This window comes from Plecotus auritus (genome assembly GCF_963455305.1).
Source record: "Plecotus auritus genome assembly, chromosome: 10".
Classification (NCBI taxonomy): Eukaryota; Metazoa; Chordata; class Mammalia; order Chiroptera; family Vespertilionidae; genus Plecotus; species Plecotus auritus.
In genome coordinates, this window is record NC_137785.1 from 55,847,965 (window position 1) to 55,868,540 (window position 20,576).

The 20,576-nt window shown below is 45.6% G+C and overlaps 1 protein-coding gene across 2 annotated transcripts in view; it reads right to left on the minus strand.

The window, feature by feature from the left end:
* The window catches only part of LPCAT2 (lysophosphatidylcholine acyltransferase 2), a 58,854-nt gene extending 40,392 nt beyond the window's left edge, over positions 1 to 18,462 (minus strand). The window contains exons 1-7 of one of the 2 annotated variants that reach the window (XM_080645724.1): positions 18,162 to 18,462; positions 13,292 to 13,431; positions 9,988 to 10,205; positions 8,560 to 8,672; positions 6,137 to 6,197; positions 5,184 to 5,242; positions 3,237 to 3,271 (exon numbers count right to left, since the gene is read on the minus strand). In XM_080645724.1, coding sequence (XP_080501850.1) covers positions 3,237 to 3,271; positions 5,184 to 5,242; positions 6,137 to 6,197; positions 8,560 to 8,672; positions 9,988 to 10,205; positions 13,292 to 13,431; positions 18,162 to 18,326 — 791 coding nt within the window. In that variant the 5' untranslated portion in view covers positions 18,327 to 18,462. The remainder of the gene's footprint in view (positions 1 to 3,236; positions 3,272 to 5,183; positions 5,243 to 6,136; positions 6,198 to 8,559; positions 8,673 to 9,987; positions 10,206 to 13,291; positions 13,432 to 18,161) is intronic. The other variant, XM_080645725.1, reaches the window with a different exon arrangement.
* Positions 18,463 to 20,576: the final 2,114 nt, after the last annotated feature.

Genomic DNA, 20,576 nt, shown 5'->3' on the forward strand with positions numbered 1-20,576 from the left:
TACATAGTTTGGGTCTATCAATGCTGCATGGCAGCTGTAACACTTCTTGGACTCAGATTATTCTTGACATTCCAAAGATCAATCACTGCCCGGCTGGTGTGGCTCAGTGGTTGAGTATCTACCTATGAACCAGAAAGTCACAGTTTGATTCTTGGTCAGGGCACATGCCCAGGTTGCAGGCTCGAGCCCCAGTAGGGGGCGTGCAGGAGGCAGCCGATCCATGATTCTCTCTCATCATGGATGTTCCTATCTCTCTCTCCCTCTCCCTTCCTCTCTGAAATCTATGAAAAATATTAAAAAACAAAACACAAGTTCAATCAGTACCTGCAATACCATGTATGTATTTGTGAGTCAGAGCTGCAGTTCAGCAGACTGAACCCCAACTTTGAAATCTCCTTGACAACTCAGATTCAAAAGCGTAAGTCCCTAGAGAAACTAGTCAAGGCCAAGTTTTAAGATTCATAAATGTGATTACAAGATAATTCGGAGTAGAACATTACTGAACTCTTTTCTGATATTCAAAAAACAAAATCAGTTGGCCTTTCTTAAAAGCAGAAATTTAATCATAATTGTCTCAGGTACTAATAAACATTTTCACTGTGGGGGAATTTTCTGAAAAGTCTCAAATTTCATGGTAAAGCTAGGCTTTCATGAGGCGGTTACAATCAACTCTCTCAAAATAACTTTTGAAATGGTTGTTCCAACTTGAAGCTTTCTAGTATATAGACAAACTCTCCAGATAAGAGTTCTGTGGGATTTTAATCTGGCCTAGTGGATTAGTCTACGTGTTTGTAAAAATAACCAACCAACCTTTTTGTTTTACTGTGAAGCAGCTAACATATGATTTAATTGTTAAAAAAAAAAAAAATTACTTGAAGAGACTTAAGACAAAAATCATAGGCATTTAAACAAGGAATTTAAAGAGAGAATTTAGAAAATAGATCGACCAATTTCATGACTAACTGTAAATAGTTAACATAAGTATCCGTTCTCTAATCTTCCATCTACAAGGGGAAGAAAATATTTCACTGTCAACCACAAGCAAACAAAGTCAACCCATATTGTCTGCCGTAATTATTCTTTAATCATTTAATTGAGCTTTGGAAGTCAGTGGATTTGAAGAGATAATTCTGAATGCTGTAAAACAATAAATAAATAGAGCCACACCTATGATTCTCATTACACACAAACACTTCTTGGGCGGACACAGATCTGCTTTCCCACGGCTGCTCTTTCTCTCGGTTTATTCCCCAAATTCCTGAGTCCTCTCCGGGTATCTGCTTTGGGGTAGAATTTCTTAGAACCCGAGACCTGAGTAACTCATGGAGCAAGGGCGATTGAGAAAGCTGATTTAGCAGGAACAGACACAGAGCTGACTACACCAGCTATCGGGTCAGAGGACAGAGGTGGGCATGAGCGTTCCCACAGGTGAGTGCAATGTGGCGCGTGGACAAAACCAAGGGGTGTCTTTTGAAGACTCTGTGTGGGCTGCTACGTCCTAAGACATCGTTCACTCGGACCACCTGTTTTTCCTCTTTCTTTTCTGAATTCTCTCTCCTATTTCCGCTTTCCCTGTACCATACACTTCCCAGGTTAGAAGGCTAGACGAACCAAAAATCCTCTTTTCTAACCCTGATCCCCCTTCCAGAAAAGCTTTCCCTTGTTTGACCTTCACATCTACCTGGACGACAAAAAAAAAATCATATGGACTGAACAGTGAACCCAAACTCTCCAGTTCCTTGAGGAACTCAACGTGTGAGGCTCCAAGGATGACCCACGTTGGGAAATAGAAATACACCCAATTTTTAGGCACGTCTTTTTCTAAAACGCTCTCGTACTAACTGTCTCTCCTAAGTTTTCCTCGTTAAAAAGCTGAACACCAGTTACTCACAACCAGCAGCGCCGTGAGAGTTTTATTCTAGCCGAAGGAGTACACTGATTTCCTGAGGAGCGGGCGGTAACGTAATGTCTAGATGCCCTTTGCGACTTACGCTCTTTATTTTGGGCGCCCTTGACCTTGCTTCACGGACGGCAGTGTAAGAGGAACACACCCACCTGACATGTTGATCAACAGTAACAGGTGCAACCGGTTCATCAGTTACAATTTCTGACTTAAGTGTATGATTTCAAAGCAGTTCACATGCACAAATTGGAGAAAGAAAGTGTAGCCATATCTGACTGTTCAGAATTCGCTGGGACTGTCTACAAGGTTAGTCCCAGGGGGAGCCCACAGCATGCTTGGAAAGCAAATGATTTCCTTTTCAGTATTTCCAAGGGGTTGTCACCTGTCCACCGACAATGGTACTTGAATCCTGTGCATAACAGTATCAAAGGCATGACCGGGAAAACCCCCGGCAAAGCCCTCCAATCCAGAGGTTTGACACGTTTCTCACCGAAACATCAACAGGCCGCCGATGGAGACTCTACAGGTTCCGTCCTATTTAAAGGCCCGTTTCCCTTTGGCTTAAGGGTGAAGCTGTGTTCCTCTCCTCTCTGAAGGCTTTTTAGAAACTGCTCAGCCCTACGCTTCTCACATCCAGAACGGAACTGCAGCCCTGACCGGTTTGGCTCAGTGGCTAGAGCGTAGGCCTGCGGACTGAAAGGTCCCAGGTTTGATTCCGGTCAAGGGCATGTACCTTGGTTGCGGGCACATCCCCAGTAGGGGGTGTGCAGGAGGCAGCTGATCGATGTTTCTCTCTCATAGATGTTTCTGGCTCTCTATCCCTCTCCCTTCCTCTCTGTAAAAAATCAATAAAATATATTTAAAAAACAAAAAAAAAAAAACAGAACGGAACTGCAAGCTTGGTTAGCTCTCTTCCCAACTCACCCTTTAGGCCATAGGACTGCATTACCCTGGACTGCTTATGCCAAAATATATATAGTAAAATAACAATAAAGACATTGGATAGCGCTGAATCTGCAATGAAAAGGAAACCACAGGATTAAAGCTACAGAGGATGCAAACTAGGTCGCTGGGATGTTGCCAAGAGGTGGTGGGTAAGCCCTGAAGACCCATTACAACGTGACAAAGGCAGGGATTCTGCACATGCGGGCCACCACAGGGTTAATGGGCAAGAGAGGGGTGCTCTCCATGGAGACGTGTCAGCTACAAGATTGAAGGATCTGATGAGAAATCTTTACTTTCACAACAAGTCTTCTTTTTTTTTTTTTTTTTAAATCTTCCTTTTTCTTCACTAGAATGAAATGTATATAAATAATAGAGATGAGTGACTTACAATGTATATCCTTGCCATGTCCACGTCACAGTGTCCTACAAAAGAGTATTGAAGCTGTTAGTTCAGAGAATACTAAAGGAGACAGAAACCTCATTTCCATACTGGTAGGCATGGACCTTCTAAATGAAAAGCATCATGTTGGAAAATAGAACCAGCATGTTATTATTGTTAAACAACAGTGGACGGAGCGATGTATTCTTGGATTATATATCTACACAGCCAAGATCCGTCTCCCTTATGTAACCACCTTTTCATGGAACGAAGTTGCTCTGACTTTTAAAAAAATCTATCGTGCGTGCTTAGCTATTTTCCTGAATAGGAACATATCTGGACAATGAATTTGCTTACAAAACTCAAAAAACATCAGTTTCCTAAAGAGAGAGAGAGGGTAATTTGGGAGAAAAGTTTAAAGAAATGCAAAGTGCCCCTAGCCGGTTTTGGCAGTGGTCGGCAAACTCATTAGTCAACAGAGCCAAAAATCAACAGTACAACGATTGAAATTTCTTTGGAGAGCCAAATTTTTTAAACTTAAACTTCTTCTAACGCCACTTCTTCAAAATAGACTCGCCCAGGCCGTGGTATTTTGTGGAAGAGCCACACTCAAGGGGCCAAAGAGCCACATGTGGCTCGCGAACCGCCATTTGCCGACCACGGGCTTAGTAGATAGAACATCGGCCTGTGGACTGAAGGGTTCCGGGTTCGATTCTGGTCAAGGGCATATGCCCGGGCTGTGGGCTCGATCCCCAATAGGGGGCATGCAGGAGGCAGCCGATCAACGATTCTTTGTCATCATTGATGTTACTCTCTTTCCCTCTCCCTTCTTCTTTAAAATCAATAAATATATTTAAAAAAAAAATAAATGCAAAGTGAAGGAATTTGAATAAATGGCAAATGCAAACCCATAGTCAGAAATACAATGAGTGGAAGTCTGATAGATTTTCATTTTAACTACAGACATCACGGTGGCGAGATGAGCCCCTGAATAGAAGGTTGACTTGATCGAGAACTCCTAATCGTCACTAACCGGTCCTTAGTGATGGCATCTTGGCTTTGTATGGGAATTCCCTAGTAAATGAAGTACCTCTCAGCCCCAAACATCCTCCAAAAACCTGGGTTAGGGAAATGGTGGCACAATCCATGCCCAGAAGACAACCAGGTGCTGGCCGGGAGCAGCAGTGACCATTTCCTGAGCCAACTGGGGACGTTCTGGAGGATTTTAGGTCCTTTTAAAATATCTTCTGATTGAAGCTACTTGCCAGGAGTCACACAGACAATAAGCACTGAGCCAGTAACTGAACGCCAAGCCTATCCCACCTTTACCCCGCCTCTTCAATCCCTGTCCACCAGCAACGGCCAGTGACTCCGGAGAATTTCCTCCTCGGCTTCATGGAAAGCACAAATGAACGTGCGTTTCCTAAGGAGACCCTGCACCTGAGGGCTCACCGCACCATCACAGCGACAACAGAGCAGAAGCCAAGGAGGTGTCCTCATGCGGCTTAGTCGCAGCAAACACAGAATGCAGGATGGGCATCAACAAATACAGGTCTGTCTGGCCAACATTTAAAAACCAAGGGGAGCCCTAGCTGGTTTGGTTCAATGGATAGAGCGTCTGCCTGCGGACTGAAGGGTCCCAGGTTCGATTCCGGTCAAGGGCACATGCCTGGGTTGTGGGCTCAATCCCCAGTAGGGGGCGTGCAGGAGGCAGCCAATCCATGATTCTCTCTCATCATTGATGTTTCTATTTCTCTCTCCCTCTCCCTTCCTCTCTGAAATCAATAAAATATATTTAAAAAGAAAAAAAAAAAAAAAAAAAAGGAAATGAGACTCCCCCTCTGCTCCCACCACTCCTCTCTCCAGACCTTTATTCAAATGACCAGAAGGGGCCCTGGGGCATCTGTGCTGTGGGGAATGTCTGAAAGTCTCCCCACAGTGAAACAGGATGCTTACCAGCTTGTTGGGGTATCGAAGGAGGATGGGCTGCACGGGCACTCCTGGGATGAAGGCGCCTATGAGCAGGATGAGATCTTATTACAAGGGCTTTGTGTGAGCACAGGTTTTACAACAGAGGAAAAGACTAGTCAGAAACGGCACACAGAAGCTGACCGCTTTAAGAGCACACATAGGAAACTATTTGCTAAATGCTGGTCAAGCCCTCGTGTTTACCAAAACGCGAGATTTTGAAAATGCAGAATTATGTAAGCAAAATATTAACTGTTGGGTCCGTCACTTAGAATATTCACTTACTTACATCCCCACTGGCTTTCATTTTCCAAACACCTATTATTGGGCAGGATTTTCTTTTTCAAAGTCATGGCAACAATCAAGACAAAGAGGAAATAAGAAAATCTAGATGAAGCCAAATGCTTGAAGCCAGCACTACCACAGTTGACAAAAGTGGGTTTTAACTCTGGCTGTGAGCATTCTGGCAGCCAATACAGAAACATTTTAAAGTGTTACCAAGAGCTGTAAAATTACACATTACTATGAAAGTCATGGCTTGATAATATTAAAAAATTAAACGAGCCTTAGAAGGCATGATAATGATCATGGAAATAGGTTTCCACTTGATGACACAGGACCCTGGGTGCCTGTGACCAAGTCCTTGGAGAAAAAGGAAAATCCGCCAGTAGGTTCTGCTCAAACACACACACACACACACACACACACACACACACACACACACACGTTCTCTCTCTCTTTCTCTCCAAGGAAGAAGGGGTTATGATACCAAAAGAGAAAGTAAAGAAGTGCATTCTGTGGCTTCATAACATTAAGAACTTTTAGTCGGAAAAGAAGCAACGCTCAGAGCAAACCAACGAGTTACGTTGTGCATTACTATCAAATCATTCGAGAAATCGTCCATACTACTTTGTCACAATACATAATTTAATTGATCTCACCTGGTTTAAAAGTAATCAAACAGGAGCGATTAGTACAAGTACCTTCTGGGAAAACTAGTATCTTGGAAGAAAAGGAATAGATTTAATATTTCAGTCTAATTAATTGATTAGCTCATTATTCACTTTCTCATTACTTCACAGATAGTTGCCAATTCTTATAAAACAGAGACAGGAAATCCAAGGCTAACCCTTGATTCTAATGAAAGCCAGGATCAGATGACAGGCATTTGGTTTTCCTCTACCAGAAGGGTAGTCTGACCAGTAAGGTAATTAGAAAATAGATTAAAGCTTTGAATAGAATATACACTTAGCAAATGTTTCTTGATGATACGGAGGATCCAAACAGATTTAGAAGATGACGTAGACCTAAGTCATGGTCAAGGGCACATGTAGGCAATATTACATTCTTTCTGCAGCTGCTCTACATCAACCACCTCACTTCCTATTTCCTTGTTTCAGTTCTCCATTAAACGATATCACTCCCAGCAAAAGGCCCGGAGGGAAAAGGAGGAGCTAGCTGTTTACAATATGCTTTGTCCTTACTTGAATTCCTTGACATACGAAACACAACTTCGTATCTTTCTGAGGAAGTGATTTTAGCTGTGAGCATACTTCCTGATGTTTTCCGTGTGGAAGACACACAGTAGAGTCGGTTTCCCATTCACTGATTTTCCGAAGCGTATAGAATTGAGCAAGGAATAAATCACCAAGTACATAAAACAACACAGAAAATTCCTGTTCCCCCAGCAGCTAGTAATGAGTATTTTATAATAATTAGAGAGAGAAACATCATTAGGCTAAATCGCCACTATAAAAGGTGATTTGTAAAATTAAAATTATGAGAAGGTGCCATTCCATCCTCCAATTTAAAAAGAAACTGGTTTCCGCCCTAACCGGTTTGGCTCAGTGGCTAGAGCGTCGGCCTGCGGACTCAAGGGTCCCAGGTTCGATTCCGGTCAAGGGCATGTACCTTGGTTGCGGGCACATCCCCAGTAGGGGGTGTGCAGGAGGCAGCTGATTGATGTTTCTCTCTCATCAATGTTTCTAACTCTCTCTCCCTCTCCCTTCCTCTCTGTAAAAAATCAATAAAATATATTTAAAAAAAAAAAAAAAGAAAGAAACTGGTTTCCTATGACAATGGGACCCAAATAGCAACCGTGATTCATTCAGCGGACACTCTCTAGCTACCCTGTTAACAATGAATCACGAAGTCTCAGAGCTGGAGGGGGCATTAAAAGGCAACTAGCATTTCCAATGCTTGAACTCTTTCTATAATATCCCCCGCATGTGGTTTCAGATGATATTACCTCTGGACAGTAAGTTCCTCGAGTTGAGCAAAATGAGTGGAAATCTACCTATGTGTTAACTTTCACCTACCAGTCCTAGATCTATTCTTTGGATACAAAGAGTAAAAATGGAACCCTTATTCCAAATGCCACTTCTCCCCATGCACTTTTATTAAACCACTAGAGGCCCGGTGCACGAATTCGTGGGGTCCCTCAGCCTGGCCAGCAATCGGGGCCAATCAGGGCCGTCTTGCCCAGTCCCTGTTGGGGCGATCGGGGCCAGCCAGCCAGGGTGGAGGGACCACAGGAGGTTGGCCTGCCGCAGGAGGTTGGCTGTGGGAGAGCACTGGCCACCAGGGGGCAGTGAGCGTCTGCCCCCTGGTGGTCAGTGCGCATCATAGCGACTAGTCAACCGGTCGTTTGGTCATAACAGTCGCTTAGGCTTTTATATATATCGATTCCTCACATGCCTTGGTTTCTACAGCCTCCCAGAGGGCCATGCTCTTCTGGGTACTCTAACATCTACAGCCTCCCAGTGGGCCATGCTCTTCTGGGTACTCTAACATCTACAGCCTCCCAGAGGGCCATGCTCTTCTGGGTACTCTAACATCTTCACATCATAAGGGATGGCCAGATCACTGCAGAGCCATTAGTTCTGCTAGCGATCACCTGCTTTCACCGGGCCAAGGTAGAGAAATACTTACCAGCATCACCCATGGGGCTTTCTTTATCCCATCAGTGCTGCCCCTCCCTCACCTTCAAAAGGCATTCATTCCAGTGGAAGGGGGTGATGAGATGGTCAAGTGTGAAAGCTTCTACAGGTGATTCTGACATGCCCCCCTGAACTGAAAAGCTCTATCCAGATATACTTCAGCTAAGATTCAAGATCTTAATTCCTTTTTCAGTATAAACCCTCCATACTGTTGAGTACAACAGTGCATGAGCTTCTCATCTTTGCAAAGGGAAATAAATTCAGAGGTACGGAGTTACTTTTTATAACACGAAGTAAAACTTGGTTCAAAGAGTTGGGAGAATAAAAGAAGAATGATACATTTAATTCCATGAGTATCCCAGGGGAAAGAGGACTTCTTACACTCAATTCCCAATGCATTCACGTCAGCATCGCCTATGTTTTACCTGGGGCCATTCCCCTCCTGACGTTGCTCGCCTTATGATTTCATTTATTGTGTTTTTTCGGGAATCCGGGTCTACGCGGGATACCAACACTGGCTGCAGAGCCCGTAACAGTCCTTTAAAACAAACAAAATTTACAACCAAGCCTTTTTTTTTTTTTTTTTATTTCCCGGCTAACGCTACCAACGTGATAACACTGGGTAAATCGTTAAACAAACTGTATGGAAATTAAAATGAAAGCAAATAAACACACCCTCTAATTCAACGTTTATTAGAACTTAGCTTCTGGTTCTAAAAGGAGAGGTGGCTATTTCTAGCTAAAAATATTTCATTGACTTCACAGACATCAGCAGCAGGAATATGAAAAACAGTGAATGCAATCTGTTCCCTATAGGTCTTCTTCCTCAGTTGACATTAAACTTTTGAAATGTCAAGATTATCTGATTTTTTTTTTAGGGACATCCTGAAAACTGATCATGTGAATTCATAGTACACAGGAGTCCAAAGCAATTACTATTCATCTTACTAAAATTTTCAGCCCAACAATCTATTATTTTTTTTCCTTTTCTTCTTCTTTTTTTTTTTTTTTTAGCACAACAATCTTTTAAATGCATCCCTTCCTAGCACATGCAAAAATAAATCTCAATTTACCAAATAGCCATTGCCATGCAACTTTTCAGGAAAATGCCCGTTACGCAAAGCAAGGAGTTACACTGAAAAAGGGTGTCGTTCTCAGCTGAATGAGTGACTACCATTTCTGCACAGTACCAAGGCAACATCGGGCAACTTTCGCACTCGCTCTCTCATCATCTGATGCTTGCAATGACCTTGGGACCACAGGGAGCAGTTACTTGGAGACTATTACCCTGGGGAGGAACCCAAGCATCTGGTGGGAAAAACATTCCACTTGCTTCATTGTTTTTTTACGGCAGGAAGAACTTATTGTTCCACATCATAATTTTCAGAGATTTACACACTGGTCCCTCATGGAGATTTGGGGGGAAAAAGCAGAGTTAGGACAAAACTTTTAGTGTGCTCATCAGCCTGATCCCTGAAGAGAAATTCATGGAGTAGCATGCATCCATCGGGTGTTTCCACAAATTCTGTGGTTAAATTCTCTCTCAAAAAAGAATCAAGCATGTTTGGTATTTGGAAAACTGGCCTCTGATATATAAGAACAGAAAGAGATGAAGGCACAGTGCTAAAAGTAAGACTTTAAAAGAATTATAAGGGTTCATATATAGGGAAGCCTAATCTTTTTTTCCATAAAGTCATTCTTCCGATGTAGCACCTCATTAAAAGGGAAGGAAATATGTTTTGAGATATTTCATCGTTTTCAAGTGTCTGAAAAATCTGCCAGTAAACAAAATACGATTTTTACAATGCACGAACGTGAAGACATTTGATCCACGTTACCTTACGAGTACTTACTGCCAATCAGAGGCACGTGCACATTCTCATTCCGAGAAACCATGGACGGTAACCCAGCGGCGACGCAGGCAATCCCGTCGAAGAACGTGGAGTGAGGGGCCACCACAAAAATCGGGGCTTCCACGGGGCTTGCGATCTTCCCTTTCACGGTCACGGAAAAGCCCATGGAGAAGAACATGGCCCGGCCCAGAAACTTCAGCACTGGCTGAGTAATCTTCCTGTGAAAGCACACGCGGAAAAGCAGAATCAGCTTTGCTCACGGCAGCTGAACGCTGGGCTTTTACTCTAAGGCACCACGTGGAACCCCAAACAGATCAGAACACTTCATTTTAAAATACAAGTTAAGAAGAATAACGAACACTTCCCCGGAACAAGGCTTTCTGCCAGGAACTATTCGAAATCCTCTACCTATATTAATCCCTTGAATCCTCGGCACAATTGTATACAACCGGTGTCACTTATTATTATCCCCATTTTACAGATGGGAAAACTGAGGTGCAGAGAAGTAATTTTTCCCCAGGGACATATGGCTAGCAAGTGGCGCTATGCTTTATGGTGACTCTAAAGTGAATAGAGTGCGTTTTCAGCACACATCCCTCTGAGAAATTCAAATCCGTATTGCCCTTCCAGGTAAGCACCCTGGGAATCTACACGTGAGTAACGACGCCGCCGCTATCTCCCCAGACACTTTTAGAATTCTCATGCCGAAACTGTCCTCGGCGTTATTTTAGGAATACTTTTTAAAAGTCAGACTTCTAAGACATCATCAAGAATCTTAAGAAAATTGACCACCTCATTGTCACTCACTTAGACAATTCTGGAAATCTAACTGCTAACGTTTTCCAAAGGATCGGTCATTCAAGATTAACAATTCATCAAATTGTGCCAGGAACTGTGCTGGACACTCAAGACAAGGAAGGCCCAGCCCCTGACCTTGATAGACTCACATGAGTAGAGAAACCAAAACATAAACCCCCTAGAAATGGAAACACAGGATGGACATCTTGGTCTGTAAATACACATAAAGCTTTTCACGAAAATACAGTACTACATATATCCTCCCATAGGACAGCGGATGAGCGTTTTAGAAAGTGGGCTTCCTAGCTAATTTTCCCAACCATCTTGTAATATGATAGAGAGGAACTCTGAAGCAACGAGCTACTGAGGAAGTTGGTCTGACTTTGACTTCACAGCAAGGAGAGGGGAGACACAGAAAGCCAGGGTTCTTTTCCAGAGGCACAGAGGAATGACCGGCTCTCTCCTTCTTGCCCTTTCCTTGCGAGCTAAGATCTCTAGTGATGTAGTGATAAAAAGCGCCCTCTTTCACGGGGCTCCCACAAGTCCTATTTCCGATTCATAGCGATGCAGCTTCTGACAACTACATTCCAAAGTACCCCATGTTCAAAGTCACGAAAGACTTCTAGGTAAGGTGTGTTTTTAATGGCTAACAGTCTGGTAATAACGCCAATAGTTACCTGTTTGAGAGGAGGCTTCATTGAAGAAAATAGGACTTTCTTTTCCAATCTTTATTTTATGTTTCCTGACCTTTTAGACCAGGGGTGGGCAAACTTTTTGACTCGAGGGCCACCATGGGTTCTTAAACTGGACCAGAGGGCCGGAACAAAAGCATGGATGGAGTGTTTGTGTGAACTAATATAAATTCAAAGTAAAGGAGTGGAGGGGAGAGCAAGAGAACCCTCCGCTCTTTCGGCTCCGCGGGCCGGATAGAACAGCCGAACGGGCCGGATCCGGCCCGTGGGCCGTAGTTTGCCCACGGCTGTTTTAGATTGTTCTTTCCCTTATCATAGGTTTCTACACGTCGTTAATAATAGCAACCAAGGAAATAAGTGAAAGGAATCAGTGGGTGATGAAAAATGTCACTTACAGTATGTTTTTAGGGACAGACGACCTTGAGTTATAAAACAAAGGAGTCTGATTTGCAAGGATTGAGGGGGTATAATTTCTCCCCGGGGCATTGCGGGCTGTGGATTTAGTTCCAGTTCAAACCAGCTTCCGTGTGTTTCATGTTGACATTTGTTCACTCGAACATGAATTGAACAGCAAATTGCATGTTTCCTAAAAAGCTTCTAAAACAGTGTTTCTCAGAATTTGGGGGTACGTATTCTCATTTGAGGTTGAGATAAAAGGAATAGACCTTTGTGTACAAAAAAAAAAGGTGCACCATTTCAGAAAGTTTAACAGTGCCCTAAAACCCCACTATGGATTTCTATGAAATCCCAGGAGTTCACGTGAAGGGCCTTCGCTTTCAGAACATACGTACGTACGGCAACAAGTGGGCTCTGCCCCGTGGGAATGGACTTTTACTAGTAACTTCGGTTTATCATTAGTCTATTCTCTAGCACCAGGCTAATTACACACTGCTTGAAAAGCAGTTCCAGTGGCCTCAATGCTAATGTTTAATAAAACTTGGCTATACTGATTAATAATTAAATTGTTGTTAATAATAATCACTAAAGCCCTAGCTGGTTTGGCTCAGTGGATAGAGCATTGGCTTGCAGACCGAAGGGTCCCGGGTTCAATTCCGGTCAAGAGCACATGCCTCAGATGCAGGCTCCTCCCCGGCCTGGGCCCTGGCCAGGGCAGGAGGCAACCAATCGAGGTGTGTCTCTCTCACATCGCTATTTCTCTCTGTCTTTCCCTCTCTCTTCCACTCTCCCTAAAAATCAATGGGAAAATATCCTCGGGTGAGGATTAATATAATAATAGTGATCACTAAAGTAATGAGTTAATATACTATAATTTACCCACTTAATTATATCGCTTGCTGAAGTATGTAGTTATTACAGAGGGACAAAAGCAAATGTGAAAACTCAGGAAGAACAACCACTAAAGAAGTTGGGTATTTTTCCACCGCAGTGGTGTCAGGTATACTAACCGGGTCTTTGAGAACCAGGCATCCATCACTCTTTGGCAATAATTCAGAAAACAATAAAAATCTATAATAATAAAAGCGTAATATGCTAATTAAACCGGACGTCCTTCTGGACGAAGCCGGAGCTGGAGGGAAGCCGGTGCCGGCAGTTGGGGGAAGGAAGGCCTATTCTTGCACGAATTTCGTGCATCAGGCCTCTAGTGTTTTAATATTAGGAAGTAACAACTTCAACAAAAGATGATCTGTTCTTGGGCAGTAATTTCCTGCATATGATCAATTAAGAACAGTCTCATCTGAGAAACAAAAATGAGTAATGAAAACTGAGTAGGTAGCAGGTAGATAAAACTATTGATCACTAGCTGAACATCTGTATGGTGACTTACTTAATATTTAGACGTAACTCTTTCTTACCTCCTCCAACCAGTTATTGGATGGGTCAGCTTATCAGGACAGCACACTGTTGAAATCGCAGCAAATGGCCATGCCAGTAATAAAACCAAGGCAAGCAGTACGGCACGAACCGGAAGCAGGACAATGCCAAGGAAGAAAGTCTGAAAGTCAAAGTTGATAAAAAATAAGAGGCTGTATCCTTTTTAAAATGTCCCTTTCAGCCACCATACATACTGGCCAACATCTGGTGTCGTTAGTGACTTTAAAACATCAACTTTATTAAGACATCATTTACATAAAATAAAATGCACCTAGTTGAAGTGTATAGATTATGCGTTTTTCAAATCTATATTGCTATGCAAACACCACCACGATCAAGATATAGAACATTCCAGTCACCCAAAAAGGTCCCTTGTGCCTCGTTGCAGTCAATACACTCTCCCCAGCCCTTGGCAACCACTGAGACTTTCTTTCACTATAGTCTTGCCTGTCCTAGATTTTCATATAAATGATATCAAAATGATATCAAGTCCACACAGTATGGACCAGGGGTCCTCAAGCTTTTTAAACAGGGGGCCAGTTCACTGTCCCTCAGACCGTTGGAGGGCCGGACTATAGTTTAAAAAAACAAACTATGAACAAATTCCTATGCGCACTGCGGGCCCGGGACGCGTCGGCTGCTAAGCAGGACAGGCAGCGGCACCCGGCGGGCCGGATAAATGTCCTCGGCCGGCCGCATGTGGCCCGCGGGCCGTAGTTTGAGGACCCCTGGTATAAACTTTTATGTCTGGCTTCATTCACTTCGTATTTTTGAGATTTCCCCCATGCAGCCCTATGCGTAAGTCGTACAGTCTTTTTAATTGCAGAGTATGATTCCATTGTGTGAACAGATCACAGTTCATTGATCCACTCATCTGTTCATGGACAGTTGGCCGTATTATAAGTTTTTAACTATGAGGATTAATGTTCACGTCCCTGTGTGAACATATATGTTCATATCATAGGGAATGAAACTGCTGGGTCAGGGCATGCTTCACTCTATAAGAAACTGCCAAACTGGTTTCCCAAGTGGTTGTACCATTTTGCATGTCTACTAACAAGTATGCAAGTTCCTGTTGCCTCACACCCTCACCAGTACTTGGTGGTGTCAGTCTTTGCAGCACGGGCGGGTGGGAAATGCGCTCTCCCTGAGGTGTTAACTCACACTTCCTTGACAGACTGAGCGTGTTTTTCAGGTGTTGGTTAGTCATTCCTTTAACTTCTTAAAATAAGTGCCTGTTCAAGTCTTTGGGCCACTTTTATTGGGTGGTTAGTCTTATTCATATCCATTTGTAGGCGGCGTTCTTTCTATATTCCTTAGAACAGTCTTTTGTTGATCGACCTACGTATTGAAAACCTTTTCTCCCATCTCATGGTCTGCCTTTTCCATTTCTTAATGGTACCTTTTAATGAGAACTGTAATTCTGATGAGAAAATACAGCCATGGGTTGGCTCCAAGGCAGGTCAAATAAAGACAGCCTGGCAAACGGCCAAGAAATAAACCTGAATGGGAGAAAGGACCATAACACGGACCCTGAAGGAAAAGTTGCAGTGAGGTTTCAGAATATTCCCAGAAGATTCACTAACATTCGAAATGAGCAGGTAACATGGATTTTAATTGAGTACATTGTCCAATAGTGAGCAACCTTTTTTTTTTTCTGTGCCTCTTCCCTATTTGCAACAAATCATAGTACTTAACAGTAAAGCAATTTTGAGTAATTCTGAAAAATTAGGAGGATTCTCCATCATATTTCTATTTGGTAATATCTCATCTCTGTAGGGAGACATTCTTTCAACACTCTATCAGGCTTATCCTCTTCTCTGCGCTTACAAAAACATGAAATTATTTGCTTTTGTACTTGTTTACTTGGTTGTTTTTTTTCTGTGAAATATAAGCTATAGATAGGCAGGGTCCTTATTTCTCTTTCCACTGCTGTATCTCCAGAGAATTGTATTGTGCCTGGCACATAGTAGGCATTCAACAAGTATTTTTATATGGTAAATGACCACAATTACTACTGGACACTCATTTCCACCCCATATTCTACAGGAGAAATGAAAGCCAGGCTACTTTTTTTCATGCCACTAAGTAGCAGATCCTTAAATAGTCAAAAAAGAGAAGGCGAGGGGCCAAGCTAAGCCCTGACATGAGATGCAAAAGTGATAACAGTCCTTGAGCAAGACACTGATCCTCATTCAAGATTAAAGTTGAATTCAAGTGAAATTTAGTCTGAATTAGTCATATCAAGTCATACTTAAATGAAAGTACATCCATCTTTTAAACTGGGTAATACAGCCAACAGTTTTTCAATTATATCTACCTTTACCTACCAGTGGTCGGCAAACTGCGGCTCGCGAGCCACAAGCGGCTCACGGGCCGCGGTTTGCCGCTCTGTTGACTAATGAGTTTGCAGACCACTGTCATATACTACCCTTTACCTCTTTGCACACAATATGCCACAATTGCCTAATCCTCACAGCTTCCAACTACACGGTAACATTTAGTCTAGTCTAGTGGTCAGCAAACTCATTAGTCAACAGAGCGGCAAACTGCGGCCCATGAGCCGATTGTGGCTCGCGAGCTGCAAGTTTGCTGACCACTGACCTAGACCATTCAAGCCATTGACACTTACTTTGTATCTCTGGTCTACATGGACTTTTAGTTTTTAAAATAAATACCCAGACTATATTCAATTCCTTTCCATACAAATAGCACATTTTAAGTACTACATTAAAAATGTAGACAACCAATAGCATAATTATCCATATTAAGATCAGCAAACAATACCAGATTTCTTCACACATTACTTCACTTAATTTTATCCCTCTTTTGATGTACTTTATTCCAATTTAATAGATGAGGAAAGTGCCGTTCAGAGCAGTTAAGTGACTTGGCCGGAGTCGTACAACGAACAGAGGGCAGGGCCTGAGATGTTCTCTAAGACCAGTGATCTGTCCATTGTACTTTAGCTCTTGTAGTTAGTATTTGGAAGTCCCTCAACCGTAACAGGCCACACTATTAAAAAACAATAATTTACTCCAGGTGCAATACAAATACTTATAATAGGCCACTCTGGTCCTCTTTCAAAAATATGACGCCAAATAGATGGACAGACTTTCATTCAAGTGGGACGGATTTGACTACAATTAACCTTGTGTGACAGTCACTGTCCTCAGAAGTGTTTCTCAATTTTTAGGATACAATGGGAACCTCTACCCACTGGCAGACGTGAAGAGTGAAGATCCAAGTTGTAAACGTCTCGTTTCTTTACAGAGAGGTGTTACTACATGGTCTTCCTCTTCCGCTCTCACACCCTTCTTTCACCAGACACCCATCTATCATCGCTCTTACCACCACCCACGCTGCTCAGCCCAGCACTCAACCTGCCTCCACTGCCCAAGACGATGGTCTTTGTGCATCAATCACACTATTTCAAATCCAAAGGAAAGGAACTTGTGATGTGGACAAGAAAACATCAAAAACATCTCCTCTCCTCCGCCCCCCCCCTCCCCAATACAGACCACGCAGGACAAATGGAGCTTGCACAGTCTATCTTGTTCTTTGATCGCTAACTTCACCAAAGAGGAAGTCCAAAGAGTGAGGGTTACTGTTCGTGGGAAAGGCAGTGCTTTACAAGAAAAAGGACAGGAAAGGACACTTCCTTTTTGCATGCGGCCATTTTTAACAGTGGAAGAACGTCGGGGGTACCTCTCATCCTCGAACCCAGGAGAAGTGTTTGGATGAAGACTGGTCCGGTACCAAAAAGAAACACCCTAAGCTGACCCTCACCATCCCTTTTCCTAGATTCCCATGTCCTATCCTTGATGCCTCTGGATCTTCTCAGTCTTACTTATTGTTCCAACTCCAAACCTGGGATCTCTGCGTTCTCACTCACTCTTCCCATCCCAGACTCACTCCTCTCCTTCCTTAAACAAACAAACAAACCAAATTCCCCAAACCCACTCTCCTGTATAGACTGGCCTCCAGCTACATTCTCACAAACTCCAATGGAAGTTCTCACGGATCCATTCCCCCTTCTCAGCATGGAACGGAATGTGTCCTCGGCCACTGGCCTGCTCTGCCTCCTCCTGGCTAGGAACTCCATCTCAGACCCACATGTGCTCTGCACCTTCTCTTCTCACACACCCCCTCCCGCCCCCAGACCATCCTCCAGGTCCCTCCATCCTCGGACCCACATCTGCGCCCCTTGCAGACGCATGGCCCCTGCACAAGCCTCTCCTCTCAGATCTACGGCTCTTTCTCCCTCGGAGCCTTTGCTTCCCAGACTCACGCCCCCCTCAGAAGCCTCCCTTGTCACACCTATGGCAGGCACCCTCAGACCATCTCATCTCAGATCCTTCCCCTCACCTGGCCTGCCTCCTCTCTCTGACCCACTGACCCATGTCCCTCGCCTGATGTACCCTTTTCTCTGGCCCAAGTCCCTCTCCTGCCTCTGCCTCCCCTCTCTGACCCACGCCCCTCGCCTGATGCACCTTCTCTCTGACCCACACCCCTCACCTGGCCTGCCTCCTCTCTCTGACCCACTGACCCATGCCCCTCGCCTGATGCACCTTTTTCTCTGGCCCAAGTCCCTCTCCTGCCTCTGCCTCCCCTCTCTGACCCACGCCCCTCGCCTGATGCACCTTCTCTCTGACCCACGCCCCTCGCCCGGCTGCCTCCCCTCTCTGACCCACTGACCCATGCCCCTCGCCTGATGCACCTTTTTCTCTGGCCCAAGTCCCTCTCCTGCCTCTGCCTCCCCTCTCTGACCCACGCCCCTCGCCTGATGCACCTTCTCTCTGACCCACGCCCCTCGCCCGGCTGCCTCCCCTCTCTGACGCACACACTCACCTGGATGCGCCTCGCCGCGCCCATGCGCGTCTGCTGCACGAAGGGGTTGGGCACGGGCGGTGGGAAGAAGGACGCCTGGCGGGGCACCATCTGCGGCCGCAGTCCCGCGTTCCCCGCGCCCGGCACCGTGGCCGCCACGGCCGCCGCCTCGGCGCACCGGCTCATGGCGGAGCGGGGCCTCGGACCCGACGGAAGAGACTCGCGCGGAGCGGAGCGCGGGAGCCCGCGTCGCCGGCAAGGTGGACCAGAGACGCACTGGAGCCCCAGCCGCAGGCTCCCAGCTGCGGGATCTGCGCAGGCGCCAGTCACCAAACGCTGCCCGGTGTCGCCCCGCCCCCGGGGCCCTGGACACGCCCAGTCACTGGCCCCGCCCCACCCGCTTAGGTGTGTGGCTGGGGCTGTTCCTCCTGGGTGATGCAGCTCTGCCCCTTGTGAGTGTGTGCTTCCCCTTAAGAACAACGCACCCCCCGGAGAGACAGTTTAGGCGGAGTTCTCTGCTGTAGGGTCGGGCAGACCTGGACTTCCCATCGCTTTTACTGGCTCTGTGATGTTGGCCAAATCCCTGTCTCCATGACCCTGCTGCCCCCCTCTGTAAATGGGGATCAACAGGACTTCGATCAACAGACCCTGCATCCAGCCGCTGGAGGGGTGAGCCTGGGTTGCTTCAGTAAAGTGAGTGGCTACCTCCAGGGTGGGTTTTATGGGCTGGATTTCTGCTGTGCGTTCTGCTTTTGTTTAAACCTGTCGGCACTGGAAGTTTCCCAGTTAGAACAGAGAGTCTTGACTAATAGAAACTGATACCAGGAATGGAATCTGTTCCGCCGAAAACAGGGACTGATGGTGGGGAATAGTGAGCTACTCTTATTAGAGGAAGGTAAAAACCAAACAAAAACAAAACCAAAAGAAAAAACGATGGCCCTCCACACTAAATGAGGAACCTGGTCCCCAAAAGGGAAGTGACTTGGCCTGTGGCTCCATTTCACCCTGAGGAAGTTCAAGGACCTGTCTGGACCGAAATGGGCGGTTGTGGGGAGAGGGAGAGAAGGTTTACCCGAACCTGAGACCAGTTGGTCAAGCCTTGAGTGGCTGAGAGTCAGATGAAGATGGTGGATGATGTATCCTTGCTGAGCAACGGCTCACAGCTGACTGTAGGCATGAGGAGAGCCTGAGTCCGTGCCCTGGGCAGCTGCTCCTACATCCCTACTCCCTGGGGATCCCGGAATCTTTCAACCCTACCAGATAGAGAGACGTGTGGCCTTCAGCTACTCGTTTAACCTCTCTGAGCTTCGATTCTCCTCTAGGGATGGAACAAGATAAAGTTCTACCCCACAGCGTTGAAATCAGCCCACAGCTTTGGCCGAAGAGAAATCAGGCTGTAGGTCAAGGAAGGGATTGGGCCACACGCACATGCTGAGCCCAGAGCTCTCCGCATTCGATACATGTGGGCTGAGATGATGAAATCAGAAGGTGGCCCAGTGTGCCCCCAACCCAAGACCATGAAGGGGTTCCAGATGATGTCAGTTTCACTGAGGAGAAAAACCACAAGGCCACCTCTCCCTGGGCCCTGCACTCAGCAGCCCTGGGCCACACTGAGCCCACCCCGAGAGCAGGGGCTGAGAAGAGTGTATTGTTGGGGTAGTGGTATCACTGAGTTTTGTCCCAAGGCCTCCTCCAGGCAGCCCCCCAGGACCACTGTGGTACAGACTGCCCCCCATGAAACTCCCCAAGGGCCGACCCCAAGTCTCAGCATACTGCCCAACCGAAGAGCCCTCTCCTCCAGGGACGTTATGGGGACTCACAGGTCCCAAGGGTCCCTAGGAGTCTGGCCACCTGTGGCAGAACCACCCACATGGAGGCCTGGGCCAGGGAACTAGGAACGTGGCCCAGACCTTGAGCCCCAACTACGTGGCTCTGGGACCCTGGGCGGATGTTGCCTCTCTGCATGCTTGTCTCCTCAGAGCATTCAGAATCACCTCATAGTTCTTATGAGGCTTGAAGAGCTACACCTGTCAGGACAGGAGCCCCAGTGCCATCATACCCCCCCTGTAGAAGCCCCCAGGAGCTGACCCATTAAGAGAAGCTGTGCGTAGAAAGCAAGCGGCATTTCTCCCCTGGCTGTGTACTTAGGGTGGCTTTTGAGGAAGGGGAGAGGGTAACGCTGCTGCTCTAGGCCCTGGGCGGAGGGCTATTACTCCTCCTCTAGGTCATCTTTGGCCTTGACTTGGGTTGTCACCTAATAGCTATGGGACCCTGGGCAAATCACTTTTCTCTGGGCCTCAGTTTCTGCATCAATAAAAACTGGCCATGCTCTCTTTAGGTTGTAAAGGTTCCAGGAAATGATGCATGTACCGTGCCTGGCACATAGTAGGCCCCCTATTCATGGTGGGGGATGTTGTTCATTCCTGTTAGAATTGG